The sequence below is a fragment of the Pleuronectes platessa genome, chromosome 3 (assembly GCF_947347685.1).
Source record: "Pleuronectes platessa chromosome 3, fPlePla1.1, whole genome shotgun sequence".
In the NCBI taxonomy this organism is placed as follows: Eukaryota; Metazoa; Chordata; class Actinopteri; order Pleuronectiformes; family Pleuronectidae; genus Pleuronectes; species Pleuronectes platessa.
Window position 1 is genome coordinate 11,379,538 of NC_070628.1, and position 19,286 is coordinate 11,398,823.

Sequence of the window (19,286 nt, forward strand, 5' to 3'; positions counted from 1 at the left end):
ATGTTTTATAGGCTTGTAATCAAACTTTGATGTCAGGGTTAAATACTGACATATGGGGTTGTTCAGGCCTGGACTCTGATCATGAGACAGGCTTTTGGTGCTGATTGGACAATGCACAGTACAGTTAGGACAACTTCATCTCCTTTTGCGAAGGATCAACCTTTGCGGCACCGCAATGTTAACACGGTTTGAGGAAATGTCCCCATTCTGACCATGTTATCATGCCCTGCCTGAGCTCATTTGAGCTCTGTATTGTAAAGCAGCCAGGAACAGTGATCTTCTCTATGTATTTTTAATGACACTGATTTGAAGTTGATCTGATGAAAGCTCTCGGAGGACTTCGTTAAAATCCAAAACGTGTAAAATTGCCAAAATGGCCACTTACTCCCTGATGGCTGTCTTCCTGTTGAGTTAATCATATTGGTGCCTTTTGTTTCTTGTGACATGAAACACGTGTGTATCTAATTTCGTGAAGATCTGTTAAACTAGACAGAATTGCTGTGTTCTTGGGGGCGCTGTTGAGCAATTTTTGCCACGCCCATTTCCGGTTACTCCAGAATACAAACATTTTCACCAAGCCTGACTCGCCCGCATTTTTTTAGATTTTTTGAGTATGTTCGAGGCGTCAAATATCCGATTGATTTTCCCTAATAATGAAAAGAAATAGGACCTTTGCACTGTCCGTGCTCGGGCCCTAACTATTTCTCATGGATGAAGAATTGATCTGATTCCCACCATAGTTCCTGTTTCGACAGGATGAGGAAGATGCTTTTCTCTCTATAAACTTTTGTCCATTCATTCATCTTAATCAAAGTGAAAGTGTCTGAGCACGATGCTGTTCTTCTTTGACGTTCAAGTGATGAATAATTTCTCACAAGAGCAGATTGTTCATGTTCAGCATGTGATATTAATGCAAAAGATAAACATTCTCCAACGGGAGCTTCACTCAGTTTTCATGACAATAAAATGCTGGGGAGTTTTTTTGTTTTTCTTATCCCTGCTCAATTTATTATTATTCATGTGAGGTGCAACACAAACACACAGTATGGTAAAGGAAAGAAGATTTGCAGTTGTTCAGTCAGAGGCTTAGCCGACAGCCTTCAGTGTTTGTGCAGGTGCAAATATCAGAACAACCCTTGCGTCCCTCTCTAGGATACAGCAGCCGCTCTCCAGTATTTTTTGACCTGTCACCCTTTAGAGCAATAGTTCCACAGTTTGGGACACATGCCTGTTTACGGTCTTGCAGAGAGAAGGATGAGAAGATTTATACCGCTCTCTTATCCTTAAAATATAAAGCAATACAGCCAACTTAGAGCCATTCAGTTTATTGGAAACAGATTAGGTCACATGTAAAATCACATGTGCCAGACTTCTTGACCAGCATGAATATAGTGAGTATTTAGTGTTCCACTTTCCAGTCTTTATCGATATTTCCATCTATCTTTCACAAACAACACTCAGCAGAGCATATGCCTCCGCCAAGGCCGAACAGTACTACACATTGTTTAATCCTGAAAAAAATATAAAAGAGAATAGGAAGTGGTCTGATAACCTAAATGATTTATTTATCATTAATAGTTCACTGGATCCCCCCCTGAATCGGGAGCCACGGGTGAAAAAAGTAACTCCTTGGTGGAGGTAACACACCGATCACAGGTTTTTGCTACATTGTGGAGTAGGAAGCAGTTTTCCCTTCTCAGATTGATTCATTTACAGATTATTTATAAGATTAAAGACCTTCAACTACAGAGCAACATTATCACAAGGCGTTTTCGGCCTTTATTAGAATCATCATATGACACGTTACAGTCTACAAAGAAGCGATCATGTGAACCCGGAGAACTTGGGAATCATCTGAATGAATATGACCTCCAGTTTAGGAACCAGTATATTTACACCAACATTAACACTGACTGTAAGGAGAGACAGAAGTGGAGAAATTGCAGGTAAATGAGTTTAATTGGGTGGGGAGGTAAGTGTGTGATGTCAACAGAGGTGTGTGGTAATAGCTTGAAATATAGTTATTATAATTTTAGCAGTACAATTATGTCTTAAAGAGTCAAATAATCTGATTTAATGTTCTAAAAAGGTTATATTTGTATGCAAAAGTATTTGAGGATAAGTTTGGTTTACTATCAGAATTCGATATAAAATGAAAACGATCGAGGTGCTTGTGCGCCGCTTGGTGATGCTTAACTACGCAGCCACGAGTTTTAAATAGAGTCAGCACATTGTCCATTTCATCCAGGAGACCATTAACCTCTGGGTGTGTTTGACGTGAAGTAAACCAACACTGTCTGCACGTTGAGTTTGTAGAACAGAGGTATAAATCATATTTTAAATCGATATAAATAAGTTGATCTTTATTGGTATTTTATTCATTTGTATTTGGAGGATTGTCTGTTTTACTACATATGACCATAAAGACTCTTGAGTGTTGAATAAACTAAGATAACTTATGAAGTACAGTCTGTCTGGTACTGGATTTTTGGGACCAATAATTACTTTTTGGAAACTTTCAGTTGTCAGAGTGAATCATCACCAGCAGGAGTCACACAGAATGAATCACAACAATATGTTAACTAAGATCATTTATTTAAAGTGTATATCGAGTGACATATTCAAGTGACATATATGGGAGGTGGTGGCAGGATGGTGGGGGAGCTCAGTCCTCTTTCTCTGGTGGGAATCCAGGGCCGTACCTCAAGTCCAGCTCACCGTAAACTCTTTTACGGACGGCCTCGATTTTCAAGCTTGTGAAAATGATGGGCCTTGTCTTTTTCCGGGTGAAAGGGTCCCCGTATTGGTACTCCTCACTCTGTGCTTTAGGAGCAGGTCGTTTCCTGGACATGGCAATGCGAGGGATGGTGATCTTTGGGGCATGCTTTGGCGTCCTCAGTTCGTAAAGTCGTTGTGTCTCCTCGTCCAACGTTGTCACTTCGTCTTGAAACTTTTCCACCTTGTCGGCGTCTCCCTGACTTTTTGCAGCTTTCAGTTGATCCAATAATTCGATTTTCTTCTTGGCAAAATTCAGAGGTGCTGTTCGAAATCCGTCCTTGAGGGCAACAATGAAGTCAATCTCTCCCTCAGTGAATGTGTGATCCAGGGCTTCCTTGATTGACTTCTCTTTACTCGCGATTATTTCAGATGTTGGAACTTTGGTCCCAGCCACCATCATCGCCAGTTTCCACTGCATGAACTCCCTCATGGTGAATTCCTGCCTGGAAACACACCTAAGAGGCGAAATCTGTTCTTTTCCAGCGTGCCTGAGTTTCAGTTCCAGATTTGTCCGGTTTGGTCCAAGCTGGTAGACATTCTTCGTCCCCATCACTGACACAATTTCAGCAACCAAGTAGGGTTGGTCGCTGATGCCGGCTTTAGCAGCTACCCTGACGAAGCAGCCGGTCACCGTGGTGGCAAAGAAGGGCATGTTGCACCATTTCTCCAGTGTTTTATAGGACAGGCAGATCCTCTTGAGCTCTTCAGGAAGGAGAGCAGGCTGAGTCACCTCACCACGAGCTTTCTTATCCTCAGGAGCTTTGTCGTGCTCAACCTGCCTTTTCCATTTTTTGCCAGCAGATCTCCCCGACGCTGCAGAAGCTCCAGCGACAATAAGGGAATTCCTTTTCGCCACTGCCAACCGCTCCGTTGTAGATGTTGGGGCTCGGCGAAGGGCCTGAAAAATGAAACATAGAATTCATGATTTAAACTCCAGTCCCACCTTAACACAACATTTGGCAAGTGTTTAACTTCAGTTGAAGTCAATCAATCAATCAAATATTATTCGTATAGCCCATAATCACAAATCACAATTTGTTTCATAGGGCTTTAACAAGGTGTGACATCCTCTTCCCATAACCCTCAACAAGAGTGAGGAAAAACTACTTAATAAAAATGTAACAGACTCGGCCCTTTCCCCTTGAACCTTAAAATCAATAGTGCACATCTCTTTTTTGTTTACCTGTTAGCTTCGGTAAAAACATTATAATTCTAAATGATCTGTTTTGTTTTAAACATTTGTGCAACAAAAACAACTGCTACCTCACAATCAATACTTTCTGTATGTGTTTAAACTTTATAAAAAAAAATTCGCATTCTGATTATTTGATTTGTAGAAGTACATTATTATTAATATTTATATAGCTCACTGGATATCAAAAACTCAAATTGTGATGCATTAACTAAACAAACTCTGTGAAAATGCATTTGAGCTTTAGCCCAAACATGAATATATTATAATAAATAACAGTGCAACGGACAGTTAAAGTCAAATGATCTCACCTTGCTGGGTTTTCTGTCCATCGCAGAGTTTGCTCCGAAGTCTTGAAAAGTGCAGCTGCTCATCTCAGGATCAAGGAAGCAAGTGAGGTTTGTTCAATGAGAGGATACAGTAATGAGTTCCGATCAGATCAATGTATCAAAGGATCAAAGGATAAAATGATCCAAGGATCAAAGGACATTTTATACCATATAAGGTTAAACATAGGATCATAATTGCCTCTAATAATTCCCATATATGATATAAGTAACAAATTAACCTTCGCCTTACCTCAATGTTTACACGGTTTGAGGAAATGTCCCAATTCTGAAAGAGAGAGACGTAACCCTAGCATGACATAAAGATTCCTATGATCTATGAACACTGACACTGTCACTGCAGGAGTGGAGTTGTTAGTTTACGGTTCAGCATCAGAGGATTCATGGTCCATGTACAGTTGCAATCATAAATATTCAACCCCCCAAAGATTTTAAGGATTTATCAATTAGTTTTTTCAAAGAGCAAGATTCTGCTTCAGATGCCTTCTTTATTAGTTGAGTGATACATAAAATCAGCACAGAAAATGCATGATGTAGTATTTCTGTGTAACAATATATTTTGTTAAGATAGCCATGTCACAATTATTCAACCCCTTTATAATATCGTTGTTTTTAAAGCTGTCTGACTCTTTTTATGGCCTAAAGTGGAGTTGAAACATAATTAAGCCTTTAGGAACTCTATAATGATCCCTCATTTGCTTCAGCTGGGATGCATATATAAACCCCACCCTTGAAGGTATTCAAGGTGAGGTGCATCATGGGAAAGACAAAGGAGCTTGCACAAAAGCTTAGAGAGGAGATGATTTCATCAAACCTGAAGGGCCTTGGGTATAAGAAGACTTTCCAAAAATGTGACACCATTGGGAGCATTATAAGGAAGTTTAAAACTTATGGAGCAGCTTCAAGCTGCCTGGCCGTGGAAGAAAGCCAAACATTTCATCTAGGGCCCTCAGCAATTTAGTCAGAACAACTAGGAGAAACCCCTTTGTGACTGCAAGACACCTTCAGGACGACCTGATGAAGGCTGGTACAAACGCTTCAGTGGCAACTATAAGACGTGCACTGAATAAACAAGGACTTCCAAGACACACTCAGCTCTTGACCTCATGGAACATCAAAAGGTGACTAGAATATCCCATGACGAATTCTGATAAGACGAATGATTTTTGGGTGACAGTTCTATGGATTGATGAAACCAAACTAGAACTATTTGGAAATATGGACCAGCGGTATGTCTGGCATGCAAAAGGCCAGGCTTATGACCGTAAGAATACCATCCTCAAGGTCAAGCCTGACAGTGGGTCATTGATGATGTTGGGTTGTTTTTCTGCGGCAGGAACTGGGAATCTTGATCGTGTACCTGGCATCATGGATTCTCAGAAATACCAGGCCATTTTAAGGAGGAATGTGATGCCCTCTGTTGACAAATTAAACCTTGGTGATCATTGGACTCTCCAGAAAAACAATGATCCAAAGCCCACCTCCAAGTCAAGCAAAGCTTGGTTGAGAAAAAATATCCTGTAACGTCCTGGAGTGACCTTCTCAGTCACCAGATTTAAATCTGATTGAAAATCTTTGGTGGGATTTAAAGAGGGCAGTTGCAGCACGGAAGCCATGGAACATCACAGAGCTAGAGGCTTTTGCACGTGAAGAATGGGCAAAGATTCTGATCGAGAGGTGTAAGAAGCTTGTCGGCAATTACCGAAAACATTTGTTAGAAGTTATAAAAGCTAGAGGATGTGCCACAAAGTACTGAAGCTGGGGGTTGAATAATACTGAACATGCACATGTGTTAAAAGAGTTACATTTTCCATTTGAACTTCAAAGTTAAATCAACTTCTGTTGTCAAAATAACTGAAATATGTATCAATAAATATCTTTTGTTGTTTAATGAGGTTTTTTGTAATTTAATGTCATTATCTGTCATCCTCATCACTATAAAGTCTTTTGAGGGGAGGGGGTTGAATAATTCTGATTGCAACTGTATGTCTGCGATTCAGAACATCATGTTTTATAGGCTTGTAATCAAACTTTGATGTCAGGGTTAAATACTGACATATGGGGTTGTTCAGGCCTGGACTCTGATCATGAGACAGGCTTTTGGTGCTGATTGGACAATGCACAGTACAGTTAGGACAACTTCATCTCCTTTTGCGAAGGATCAACCTTTGCTGCACCGCAATGTTAACACGGTTTGAGGAAATGTCCCCATTCTGACCATGTTATCATGCCCTGCCTGAGCTCATTTGAGCTCTGTATTGTAAAGCAGCCAGGAACAGTGATCTTCTCTATGTATTTTTAATGACACTGATTTGAAGTTGATCTGATGAAAGCTCTCGGAGGACTTCGTTAAAATCCAAAACGTGTAAAATTGCCAAAATGGCCACTTACTCCCTAATGGCGGTCTTCCTGTTGAGTTAATCATATTGGTGCCTTTTGTTTCTTATGACATGAAACATGTGTGTATCTAATTTCGTGAAGATCTGTTAAACTAGAACGAATTGCTGTGTTCTTGGGGGCGCTGTTGAGCAATTTTTGCCACGCCCATTTCCGGTTACTCCAGAATACAAACATTTTCACCAAGCCTGACTCGCCCGCATTTTTTTTGATTTTTTGAGTATGTTCGAGGCGTCAAATATCCGATTGATTTTCCCTAATAATGAAAAGAAATAGGACCTTTGCACTGTCCGTGCTCGGGCCCTAACTATTTCTCATGGATGAAGAATTGATCTGATTCCCACCATAGTTCCTGTTTCGACAGGATGAGGAAGATGCTTTTCTCTCTATAAACTTTTGTCCATTCATTCATCTTAATCAAAGTGAAAGTGTCTGAGCACGATGCTGTTCTTCTTTGACGTTCAAGTGATGAATAATTTCTCACAAGAGCAGATTGTTCATGTTCAGCATGTGATATTAATGCAAAAGATAAACATTCTCCAACGGGAGCTTCACTCAGTTTTCATGACAATAAAATGCTGGGGAGTTTTTTTGTTTTTCTTATCCCTGCTCAATTTATTATTATTCATGTGAGGTGCTGTGGCTAAATCTTTTTCATCTGGCTGCACGAGTCTTTTTTCTCCTGTTCAGAGTCAGGATTTAAACCAATATTGGCGCCGCAGGGATCCAAGTGTTTCTTCAAAGCCTTTTCTCTTTTATCGTATTGTCACTTCTTCCATCTGCATGCCCAATGTTTTTCTTTCTTTCATTTGCCCTCTCTTGTTGCCTGTCCTTTTTGGTCCGAGGCTGATAATGTGGGTTTATCCAACCATCCAGGCGTCCATTATCTACCCGTCCATCCGGAAATGATTCTTGCATCCATCCTATATCTGTCCATACGTGCAAATATGAGGACACATAACGCAACTCAGTTTTCTGTCTTTTGGTGTCATGTTCAGGTACAGGAGCCTCTAACTGCTCTCATATGGCAAAGTGAGGAAAACTATTTGAAAGGCTCGAGAGCAGGTTCATGGTTTTTCTTTTGATAATTCATGGAGATGCATGTTGCTCCTCAGCTGCTCGCTCTGTTTGTGTGGAAAAAATTCCAACTTTTACTCATCGGTTAATGCCACATTTTAACCAGGGTGCCTTTCCTCCATCATGCATAACATCCCCTCCTAATCCAAATGAAAAATCTAATTTGCCTAAATATATGGAAATAGTCAAACTTGTCTAAAGTTCAGAGGCGGTAACTTTTACACATTATTCTGTAACTCTCAAAGATCCTGGAGATTCAAAACATGTGCTTTGATTTCTTCAGTATCACACTATCTTGTATTGCTTGTGTGAACATATTCATCCAATTATTTATCTCCATCACAAACCAAAATGTCTTGTTTATTAATGAAACATCTGATTTGAATTTTCAGGAAGGGGGAGTGTTGGATGAATCAATGGTTTTGTTAAGTGTGTTAAGTTTGTTTAAGGTGGTAGAGGGTGGCCCAGTTGGGCTCGTATCTGCCACCCTTAAACCTCCTGTGTCACTCAGTAAACCCACAGATAAGTCCTTAAGCAGGTCTGTGGGCCATCTAGGATAAAGTTAGAGTCCAGCCCTTGTTCAAATGATTTTCCTTCTTATTGTGAAGTCACTCCAAACAAGAATTATCTATAACACAATTGTTTTTTTTCATTTATATAGTACGATAAAGGGCAATGCCGAGGATAAAGACTATAATCTCCACAAAATTAGTAAGAATTCACTGACGTTTAAATATGAGAACTAGTTTCTCTCTCCTCTTTTTTTCGAGCAATGGATTCTTTCTGAAAGGCATCAATGTTGTAATTGTAACTTCGATGATCTTTACGCACTGAGATTTAATCTGAGCAAATTTAAATAGAGACAATAGAAGCTGAATTTAAGTCAGAAATATTTATTTACAACATGTACAGAAACAGTTTCCATCCTTCAGAGTTAAATAAATAGAAAGACGTGTTTAGAAATAAAAATATTTTTCAAGGTTTGTTGCTGTGTCATTTTATTTATCTGCTGTGAAATAACAAATCAATGACCCAAATAAATAATCCGTCCAAATTCTGGCCTCAACGTAGATTTGTGACTTCACATGAATTATAATACACTTTAAAGAAAACAGTTCTATCGACAACAACAGTTGAAAAGTTTAATGAAGCACTGCTCCAGCAATAGAAAACACTGACACCAGTCTAGCTGGGTTAACATCATTTCAACAGTCATTCATCTGTGATGAATTTATAAGTTATCAGTAACTTTACTCTGAAAGTGACAATAAATAGGCACAAACTTGTTTTTAACACTGTGTATCATATGGATTGTTAATCTTATCAACACCAGTGTCTATCTAAATATAAATAATAATACTTTGTAGGTACTGATAAATGTGTTTAAAAAACACCAGTACAACCAAGTCACACGGTACAGAGGGACATGAAGAGAACAACACTGAAGTGACAGAACACCAGACTGCTCACAGATACGATCCCAGCATGTGCAGCAGTGTTAGTGGTGGTGGTGACAACAGGAGCCGTCGTGGTGGGTGCTGCAGCAGTTGTGGTGGGTGCTGCAGCCGTGGTGGTGAGGACACCAGCAGCCGTGGTGGTGGGTGCTGCAACCGTCGTGGTGGTGATAACACCAGCAGCCGCCGTTGTGGTGGTGGCAGCCCCAGCAGCAGTGGTGGTGGTGGTGGCGGCCCCAGCGTCCGTGGTGGTGGTGGCGACACCAGCTGCCGTGGTGGTGGGTGCTGCAACCGTCGTGGTGGGTGCTGCAGCCGTGGTGGTGGCGACACCAGCAGCCGTGGTGGTGGGTGCTGCAACCGTCGTGGTGGGTGCTGCAGCCGTGGTGGTGATGACACCAGCAGCCCCGGTGGCGGTAGTGTCCCCAGCAGCCGTGGTGGTGGTGGTGGCCCCAGCAGCCGTGGTAGTGGGTGCTGCAACCGTCGTGGTGGGTGCTGCAGCAGTTGTGGGGGTTGCTGCAGCAGTGGTGGTGATGACACCAGCAGCCGCCGTGGTGGTGGCGGCCCCAGCAGCCGTGGTGGTGGTGGCAACACCAGCTGCCGTGGTGGTGGTGGCGGCACCAGCAGCCATGGTGGTGGTAGAGGCCCCAGCAGCCATGGTGGTGGTGGCAACAGCCGCCGTGGTGGTGGTGGCGGCACCAGCAGCCGTGGTGGTGGTGAGGACACTAGCTGCCGTGGTGGTGGTGGCGGAACCAGCAGCCGTGGTTGTGGTAGTGGCACCAGCAGCCGTGGTGGTGGTAGTTGCACCAGCAGCCGTGGTGGTGATGACACCAGCAGCCGCCGTGGTGGGTGCTGCAGCAGTCGTGGTAGTGGTAGTGGAACCAGCAGCCGTGGTGGTGGTGGCGGCACCAGCAGCCGTCGTGGTGATGACACCAGCAGGAGTTGTGATGGGTGCGGCGGCCGTCATGGTGGGTGCTGCAGCCGTCGTGGTGGGTGCTGCGGCCGACGTGGTGAGTGCTGCAGCCGTGGTGGTGATGACACCAGCAGCCCCGGTGGCGGTAGTGGCCCCAGCAGCCGTGGTGGTGGTGGTGGTGGCCCCAGCGTCCGTGGTGGTGGTGGCGACACCAGCTGCCGTGGTGGCGGTGGTGGCCCCAGCAGCCGTGGTGGTGGGTGCTACAACCGTCGTGGTGGGTGCTGCAGCAGTTGTGGTGGGTGCTGCAGCCGTGGTGGTGAGGACACCAGCAGCCGTGGTGGCGGTAGTGGCCCCAGCAGCCGTGGTGGTGGGTGCTGCAACCGTCGTGGTGGTGATGACACCAGCAGCCCCGGTGGCGGTAGTGTCCCCAGCAGCCGTGGTGGTGATGGTGGTGGTCCCAGCAGCCGTGGTGGTGGGTGCTGCAACCGTCGTGGGGGTTGCTGCAGCCGTGGTGGTGATGACACCAGCAGCCCCGTTGGTGGTGGCGGCCCCAGCAACCGTGGTGGTGGTGGTGGTGGTCCCAGCAGCCGTGGTGGTGGGTGCTGCAACCGTCGTGGGGGTTGCTGCAGCCGTGGTGGTGATGACACCAGCAGCCCCGTTGGTGGTGGCGGCCCCAGCAACCGTGGTGGTGGTGAGGACACTAGCTGCCGTGGTGGTGGTGGCGGTACCAGCAGCCGTGGTGGCGGTAGTGGCCCCAGCAGCCGTGGTGGTGGTGGTGGTGGCCCCAGCGTCCGTGGTGGTGGTGGCGACACCAGCTGCCGTGGTGGCGGTGGTGGCCCCAGCAGCCGTGGTGGTGGGTGCTACAACCGTCGTGGTGGGTGCTGCAGCAGTTGTGGTGGGTGCTGCAGCCGTGGTGGTGAGGACACCAGCAGCCGTGGTGGCGGTAGTGGCCCCAGCAGCCGTGGTGGTGGGTGCTGCAACCGTCGTGGTGGTGATAACACCAGCAGCCGCCGTTGTGGTGGTGGCAGCCCCAGCAGCAGTGGTGGTGGTGGTGGCGACACCAGCTGCCGTGGTGGCGGTGGTGGCCCCAGCAGCCGTGGTGGTGGGTGCTGCAGCCGTGGTGGTGATGACACCAGCAGCCCCGGTGGCGGTAGTGTCCCCAGCAGCCGTGGTGGTGGTGGTGGTGGTCCCAGCAGCCGTGGTGGTGGGTGCTGCAACCGTCGTGGGGGTTGCTGCAGCCGTGGTGGTGATGACACCAGCAGCCCCGTTGGTGGTGGCGGCCCCAGCAACCGTGGTGGTGGTGAGGACACTAGCTGCCGTGGTGGTGGTGGCGGTACCAGCAGCCGTGGTTGTGGTAGTGGCACCAGCAGCCGTGGTGGTGGTGGCGGCACCAGCAGATGTCGTGGTGATGACACCAGCAGGAGTTGTGATGGGTGCGGCGGCCGTCATGGTGGGTGCTGCGGCCGACGTGGTGAGTGCTGCAGCCGTGGTGGTGATGACACCAGCAGCCCCGGTGGCGGTAGTGGCCCCAGCAGCCGTGGTGGTGGTGGCGACACCAGCTGCCGTGGTGGCGGTGGTGGCCCCAGCAGCCGTGGTGGTGGTTGCTGCAACCGTTGTGGTGGGTGCTGGAGCCGTGGTGGTGGTGGCACCAGCAGCCTCGGTGGTGGTGGTGACTACAGCTGCCGTGGTGGTGGTGGCAGCACCAGCAGCCTCGGTGGTGGTGGTGACACCAGCTGCCGTGGTGGTGGTGGCGGCACCAGCAGCCGTGGTGGTGGTAGAGGCCCCAGCAGCCATGGTGGTGGTGGCAACAGCAGGCGTGGTGGTGGTAGTGGCACCAGCAGCCGTGGTTGTGATGACACCAGCAGCAGCCGTGGTGGTGGTGGCGGCACCAGCAGCCGTGGTGGTGATGATACCAGCAGCAGTCGTGGTGGGTGCTGCAGTTGTAGGTGCTACAGTGGTGGGTGCTGCAGTTGTAGCTGCTACAGTGGTGGGTGCTGCGGTTGTAGCTGCTACAGTGGTGGTTGCCTGGGCATTTGCTGATGCTATTGATCAAAACATAAAACATCAGTTAATAAGAGTTTCCTTTTTCCCAAAACTGCTGCTGTGTGTGAGAAAAACAGGTTTTGCTCACCGATGATCAGGAGTTGAATCAGGATGATCAGGAGCATCTTTAATCTTTTTTGCACCTAAAAGAAAAAGCAAAATATTGTCTCACTTAATCAAAGAAAACCTTTAAACAGTTTCAAAAACAAAAAATGATGAAAGTTGTGCTGTACAATAAACCGTTTTTCTACTTTCTATCAAAAGAAAAAATATTGTACTTACAAAGTTTCTCTGAATTGTATGTCTGTAGCTGCCTTGGGATGGAAGCTGCCTCAGTCCAATGTCACTTCACCTTCAGATGTAACTTAACCTCAGTTTGCCACAACCTTTATATGTTTGACGATTGACATTAAGAATGGTGGGGGAGAGCTCCCATTGGTCACCTCAGAGTAACAAATAACTTTGTTTATCCCTGCATTATATTCCGCTGAACCTTGATGGATCAACAAAGCAAATATGTTGATGATGAACTGAGGAAGATGTTCCACTGTGTGGCACAAAGACGTCACAGTGTCGATGACGATTTAGAGTTACTGATGTGAAGGTAGCACCTAAACCAAGAATGTGCCATGTAAAGCTAAAGGAATGATAATAAAGGAAAAAATGGATGCCTTTGTGTCCTACCTGTTCTCAAAACTAACTTGGCTATTACATAGAGGTTATATTGTACAGTCATGTGTCCTGACCTTCACCGGTGTGTTTCTGGTCAGACTAGAGTTCCATTAATGAACTTTAACTATAGATTACAGTTAATATGCTCATGTGATGATCTTAGTCGACTTTATACATTATAATATGACTTTGAGCACTTTAATTTAACTTGGCTGATAACTATCGTCTGATGTGACAGGTCATGGTTGGATTGTGTCATTGTGTTCACTTGCTGATACGTCAGCCTTGTGCACAACACCCAGCTCCTCGTCACAACTGAAGAAACATTCAGAACCTCTGACTCATCTGAATTTAATTATTGTTTGTGTTATGACTTATGAACCTAACGCTACATATCTGTGAATCTTTTGTTCCAAGAGACATATGGTCAGAATTTGAAGAAATTACTTAAAAGACTTGTTCAATAAGTCAAAAATATACATGAGGCCACTATGACCTTGACCATTGACCACCCAACCCTGATCCATCAATGAGTCCTAGTGAACGTTTGTTACACGTTTGAAAGGGTTCTCTAGAGGCATTCATAAGATAACACGTTCAAAAGGCGAAAAAGAGATTTGGGAAGTCACTGTGACCTCGACCTTTGGCCACCAAAATAAATTAAAAACCTTTTTCAGTTGACGTGAAAGTTTATAAAAAAATTGAAGAAATGCCCTAAAGCTGCTCTTGAGAATTTGTGTTCACAAGACCACAGTGACCTTGACCTTTGACCACTGAATTCTAATCCGTTCATTCATTAGTGATCATTTTTACCTAATTTGAACGGATTCCCTGAGGTCTTCCTGCTTTCACAATACAAAACATGTGCTTTGTGAAGTCAAAGCGACCTTACCCTTTGATGACCAAAATCTAAACAGTTCCTCCTTTTGTCCAACTGTTGCTACCAAATGTGGAGAAATTCCCAGAAAGTGTTCTTGAGATATTGTGTTCAGAGGAATGGGACAGACGGATGGACAAATCTAAAACATCATGCCTCCACTGAAAGTTTGGGATGCACCTCATGATTACACTCACTACACAAATTACAAGTTGACACTTTAAAACAGCCTGATTTGTCCCACAATTCAAAACTCAAATGTTTTACTATGCGACAAAGAAAAATGTAAAATCCTCACTTTTCCAGAACGTGTGTTATTCTCTAATTGACAAATTTAGTGTTTGTGGAACAATCCCTCTTCTTCAGAAACAATGAATGAATGAATGTCTCCTCTTCATATGATCTTTATAGATATATACCTGAACAGTTAGGGCGTATACCTCCACATTGTCTGTGGACGTATTATTATGAAACCTAGACAAATATTTTCAGTTTCTTTACCATTGTGGAATTAGGCGTACTTCAACATTTTCAGTTTCCCCAGGGAGTAATTCATGGATCTTGATGAAATCAATCAATCATATTATGGGGTAAAAAAAAAAACTGGATCTAGTGAATTTAAATTTGAATGTGGATTCACAAGGAGACTGTTGAGCCTTTGCTAAGGTGTGTCTATTTACTGCCTCTCCCTCCGTGTGTCCATAAAAAAGTACAACGACCCCCAACATTTTTTTATATATCTAAATTAGTTTTCTTAGAATAAGCAATCAAAATATATATTTTTACAGACTGAGGAATGTGGATTTTTCTGAAAATCAATTTCTGTGAAGGGGCCTATTAAAGTGGAATTTGTATGTGTAGTGACTAAGAGCAGGTGGAACGAGGACAACAAGCAAAACCTGTTTCAAAGACAACATGAGCACCTGACTTTTTTTTATTATAGATTTGGAACAAATGTGAACCCGCCATTAAACAATAACAAAAACATAATACAACCTGTTGTCCTCACACGTCATTCACTGTGAATGAACTTTGAGGACAACAGGTGGTTCATTTGTAAAAGGTAAACCAGAGTGGGGGTGTGACTTCAAGCCAACTTGACTATTAAAAAACAGCCAAAACATTCTCTGTTTGATTTTCAAAAGAATTGATCAAGAATTTTTTATTTCTATATACCTTATATAATATTGATCATGCATTGCATAAGAACAGAGAGGAGGTATAAAACTTAATCCAATAACCCTCAAAGTTGTAAAACTTTCACATTGTCTTCTCATAAAGTCAAGATTAAAACCAAAACCTTTATTAGGGAGACTTAATGTGTCGTGATAATTATCGATGTCAACTATTCAACCATGTTCTCAAGTCCTATTTAAATGCGTTATCAAAGATGTTTTTATATTTGTAGTTATTAGCTTCAATTTGGTTTGTTTACTTATTTAAAGTGTCTTGGAGCATTGTTAAAATAGCTTTATAAATAAAATGTATTATTATAACGATTATTGTTGTGTATCCATCCGTCTACAGTTTTTCAGGAGGATTCTTTTGTAGCTTCTCTCACCAAAGGAATTCCAGAGTGTCAACACAGCAAAAACAGTGAGGTAAAAATGAAGTAGAAGCTCAAGGCTCGGGAGGCTTTGCTGACCCCTGGTGAGAATAATTGAGATTTACCAACAGTAAACTGAAGGCCGATCCAAACAGGATCTGTGAGGCAGACACTGGAACTGAGAATACAACAGTTCATGTCAGGTAATGTTAACATAAACACATTTGTATCAGTTGTGCTTTACGCTGAATGTACTGAGTGACAGCACCTAGACTTAACATGGAGGGATTTAATCACCATGGTTGTGCTGGTGGTAGTGTGGCCTTTTTAACTTTGTGTGCAGCTTTCCTCTACGTCCATTAGTGTGTAAGTTTGATTAACAATAAAGATCTAATGATAGTTAATACCAAATCATCATATCAAACATATCAGGGCAATTGGGAAATCAATGATGGGAAACTTAACATGCAAAAAGATTGTTTATTAATAACTATTGAACATCATGTTACAAGGTAGTTGTTACAGTTTTCTTATCTGGGACTACGTCTTTATGAGTGTGACTGCTGACACTGCGGCCACACGATCAATTTTACCTTGGCCTAAAGACTTTGGTCACCATCTACTCCTGCATACTTCAACCAATTGTTTTCATTCAGCCATCAACACATTCAGCTCCTTCAGGACATCGTTGTTTCCATTTTTTTCTTTATACTTTTTGAATATTCAGCCTTTTCCCCTATTTTGGGATTTTAAACTGGTGTCCGTGTAAGGCTTTTTTAGCGGTGACATCACGCACACTTCACTGTCTGCAAGAAATGTGTTTTAAAAAAGCTTTCTTGAGTCAATGAAATAATTAAGTCTCTTGTGAGAAATATGTCCGATAGCGTTTGCTGTATTTCAGACATCAAATATGAGACATTTAGACAAAATGCTGAAAAGATGCATTTGTATTTTCTTCGTCTTTAGGTTAAATCTTTGACGGGGTTCTTTTCTGCTTTGGCTTTGACTCTCTGCTTCTGTGTCTTCTGCAGCAGAGCCAGCGTGTCTCTCTTCTCGATTTTTCTGAGTGTCTTCTTCTTCATCCTCTTGATCTTTGCCGTGTTCCGGATCTGTGACACAAGCGGGAAAATTAACAGGTGGCGAAATAACCAACAGAAAGACTGTATGTGCTGATGTTTACTGCTTTTACTCTTCATTTTGTCTAATTGTGTTGTGAATAACGGACGTCTGAGCTAAATGAGATGTTTATTTCTTTAAATATCACGTTATTATGAAAATTGTGTTAAATCTAAGTTGACCTAACCATGGTTATGTCTGGTATTGAAGAGAGATAATGCACTCATGCACATTGATTCAACATATGGTGATAAGGTTGCCAATCAGCTCTGGTGGGGGTAAGCGAGTGGCCTTTCGAATTTACAAGGGGCTTGTTAAATTCAACAGTACAAACATTTTATTTAGTACTTGTGTCAAGTGCCATGTGGGGTTGGTACATTCTGAGACGTCTTCACAGTATATTTTACAAATACTGCGATCTCTTCAGTACATGATGTTGTTGAAGGGATGTGTGTTTTCTTAAATGTTGTCTCAGCTGCCTCTGATCTTTTAGAAGCTTGTTGTAAATGGTAAATGGTTTTGTATTTATATAGCGCTTTTTTAGTCTTGATGCCCACTTAAAGCGCTTTTATTCACACACACATTCATACAGTGCATCTATTCGCAGCACTTAGTTATTCTATGGGGGGCCATTCGGGGTTCAGCATCTTGCCCAAGGACACTTCGGCATGCAGATGGTTCAGACTGGGGATCGAACAGCTGACGTTCAGTTGGAGGACGACCACTCTACCCCTCAGCCACAGCCGCCCTGTGAATCTCATCTACTTCTTTGCATAAATGGTACCATACCAACACTGTGTGGTCGAGTTTGGATATTTTATAGAAGTGATGTGTATTTGTTTGATAGATAGGTGAGGGTCTCCAACCCAGTTTCACCATTTGACTGAACAGCACGAGCGTGAACAGCAGTTGACTTACCACTTGCACAATCTCGGATTTGCGTTCGTTCTCCGTGCGTCGTTTTAAGTTGTCTTCTCTGCGTTTCCTCTTATCCTAGTGAGACGGAGGGAAACACAGAACAGGTCACGAGGTTTTCACGTCGGTTCGTCAGAAGTGCATCGTCACGCAGATGTAGCTCACCTCCTTCTGCTTGGCCTTGTCGTCTTTGAGCTGCGTAGTAAACTTTTTCACCATGTCCTTCTCTCGCTTGTTCTGCATCTTCTTCTCCCAAGAGGTGCACAGCGGCTTGTCTCGGACCAACGCAGAGAACCTGGAGGCAGAGAACAGGAACATAAATCCACATCTACCATTTTAACTGATGCTGCAAGAGCTTCTCTGGGTTTCACTGGGCACGGTCAGTACAGTTGACAGTGATGCATTCGTTTTAAATCAATACATTGTACATAACCTCACTTTGACGAGTATAAACATGTTTTGAATTTGATTTCAACCTACACGTGTTGCTTTAACACAATCTGCCTTACATGCACTTTACAATGAATACAATATAGCAGTTATTGATGTGTACTGCCGTCAGCACCAATCAATAATTCAATAATAAGCAGCAGTTTAGTAGCTTTTAGTCATGAAGCCACTCTATCATTTTTTTTTTTATCATTATTTGACGTGGTACAATGTTTCTTCTGCTTATTTTAATTTAGCTATATCTTTCATCTTTACTTGATTTTTGTCTTTACTATTATTCAGTTTTCTCCTGTAAAGCACTTTGAACTGCATTTGACTTGTTAGAATGGGCTTCATCAATAAAGTTTGATAGATTGATTGATTGATTCTGTGCCCATGATCAGACTACAACATTTAATTGTGTAATTACCAGAAGAGATGGTCACAATCCTGAGACCAAAAATAACAAAAAAGCACAAACTGAAATGAGTCCTTTCTCCAGGTTTCTCTTCACCTCTGTTTGCTGCGGTCTTTCCACACTCTTCCAGATTTGGGTTTCCCCAGCGGAATGACCGGATTCTGTTTCACACTCGGGGCCAGTTTGGCCTTCTTCTTGGGGATGGTCACTGGGACGGTCCCTGGGCCGGCGGGGACCGTCTCCGCTGCTGCTGCAGGCCTGGGAACATGCGCGTCTCCTCCGGCTGGTTTTGCCCCGTTGCATGGCTCCGGTTCAGCGGGCACGACGGACTTCTCCTCGGGCACAGCCTCGGGTTTGTGCTCTTGTTCCCCGGTGTTTGTCTCCTCCACCGCCGGCAGCTCCTGGAGCACCGTCCTCCTGGTCCTCCTGCTGGGAGTCCTCGGCGGCTCCTCAGAGTCCAGCAGTGCGGCCGGAGTGCGCACTCGGCGGCCGCTGCGGGTCCGTCTGGTCTCCGGCGGCGGCTCCTGGACTTCCTCCTCCTCCTCCTTCTCCTCCTTCACCTCCTTCACCTCCTCCTCCTCTTTCACCTCCGTGTGAGCAGCTCCGGGAATAGATCTCAACCTCCTCGACATGTTGTCTAGTGAATTTGACAACTATGCAACCAACTTCTGGATCCACGTGTGTATGCAGCCTGAGATGTGTGCGCTGCTCTGCTTCCGAGTCACGACGGATAGTAAACAACGCGTGGAGCTCGCTACCGCCCCTGCGGGTCTGGAGGAGAATCACAAGTGTTAAAATGACGCTCATCCTGCTCAACCCAGATCTTTTTATTATGTGAAGAAAAATATAATATGAATGAAAATAATGAATTACACTCACCTAGGTGAACAAATTTATCTTGTCTGCAATTTTCAATATCTGATTGAATTCAACATCTTAGAAGTGCAATTTTGTTTACACTGTTCAGATTGCACTATATATATTAACTATTATTGTGTTAATATTGCATGTTAAATCTTTACTAATGTTTTTAAAAAAAATGTTTATCCATCTGTGGCTGTAACATGTAACACAATCTCTGTAGTGGGGCTAATAAATAAGTAACATATCTTCCC

At 43.8% G+C, this 19,286-nt stretch overlaps 2 protein-coding genes and 1 long non-coding RNA gene across 3 annotated transcripts; all 3 read right to left on the reverse strand.

Moving 5' to 3' along the window:
- Nucleotides 1-2,665: 2,665 nt before the first annotated feature.
- Nucleotides 2,666-11,949, reverse strand: LOC128430582 (mucin-5AC-like). The gene is made up of 5 exons (XM_053416688.1): nt 11,657-11,949; nt 10,680-11,572; nt 9,403-10,436; nt 4,282-4,344; nt 2,666-3,676 (listed from the first exon to the last, which is right to left on the reverse strand). The coding sequence occupies exons 1-5, from the start codon at nt 11,947-11,949 to the stop codon at nt 2,666-2,668; spliced, it is 3,294 nt and encodes a 1,097-aa protein (XP_053272663.1).
- A 53-nt stretch (nt 11,950-12,002) lies between these two features.
- LOC128437012 (uncharacterized) lies at nt 12,003-12,653 on the reverse strand. The gene is made up of 3 exons (XR_008338152.1): nt 12,481-12,653; nt 12,287-12,341; nt 12,003-12,197 (listed from the first exon to the last, which is right to left on the reverse strand). It is a non-coding gene; the product is annotated as an uncharacterized LOC128437012 (long non-coding RNA).
- A 3,100-nt stretch (nt 12,654-15,753) lies between these two features.
- Nucleotides 15,754-18,903, reverse strand: ccdc86 (coiled-coil domain containing 86). Its single transcript, XM_053418456.1, has 4 exons — nt 18,268-18,903; nt 17,490-17,619; nt 17,328-17,402; nt 15,754-16,402 (listed from the first exon to the last, which is right to left on the reverse strand). Exons 1-4 carry the CDS (start codon nt 18,801-18,803, stop codon nt 16,256-16,258), a joined length of 888 nt encoding a protein of 295 aa, XP_053274431.1. The 5' UTR covers nt 18,804-18,903; the 3' UTR covers nt 15,754-16,255.
- Between the last annotated feature and the right edge of the window lie 383 nt (nt 18,904-19,286).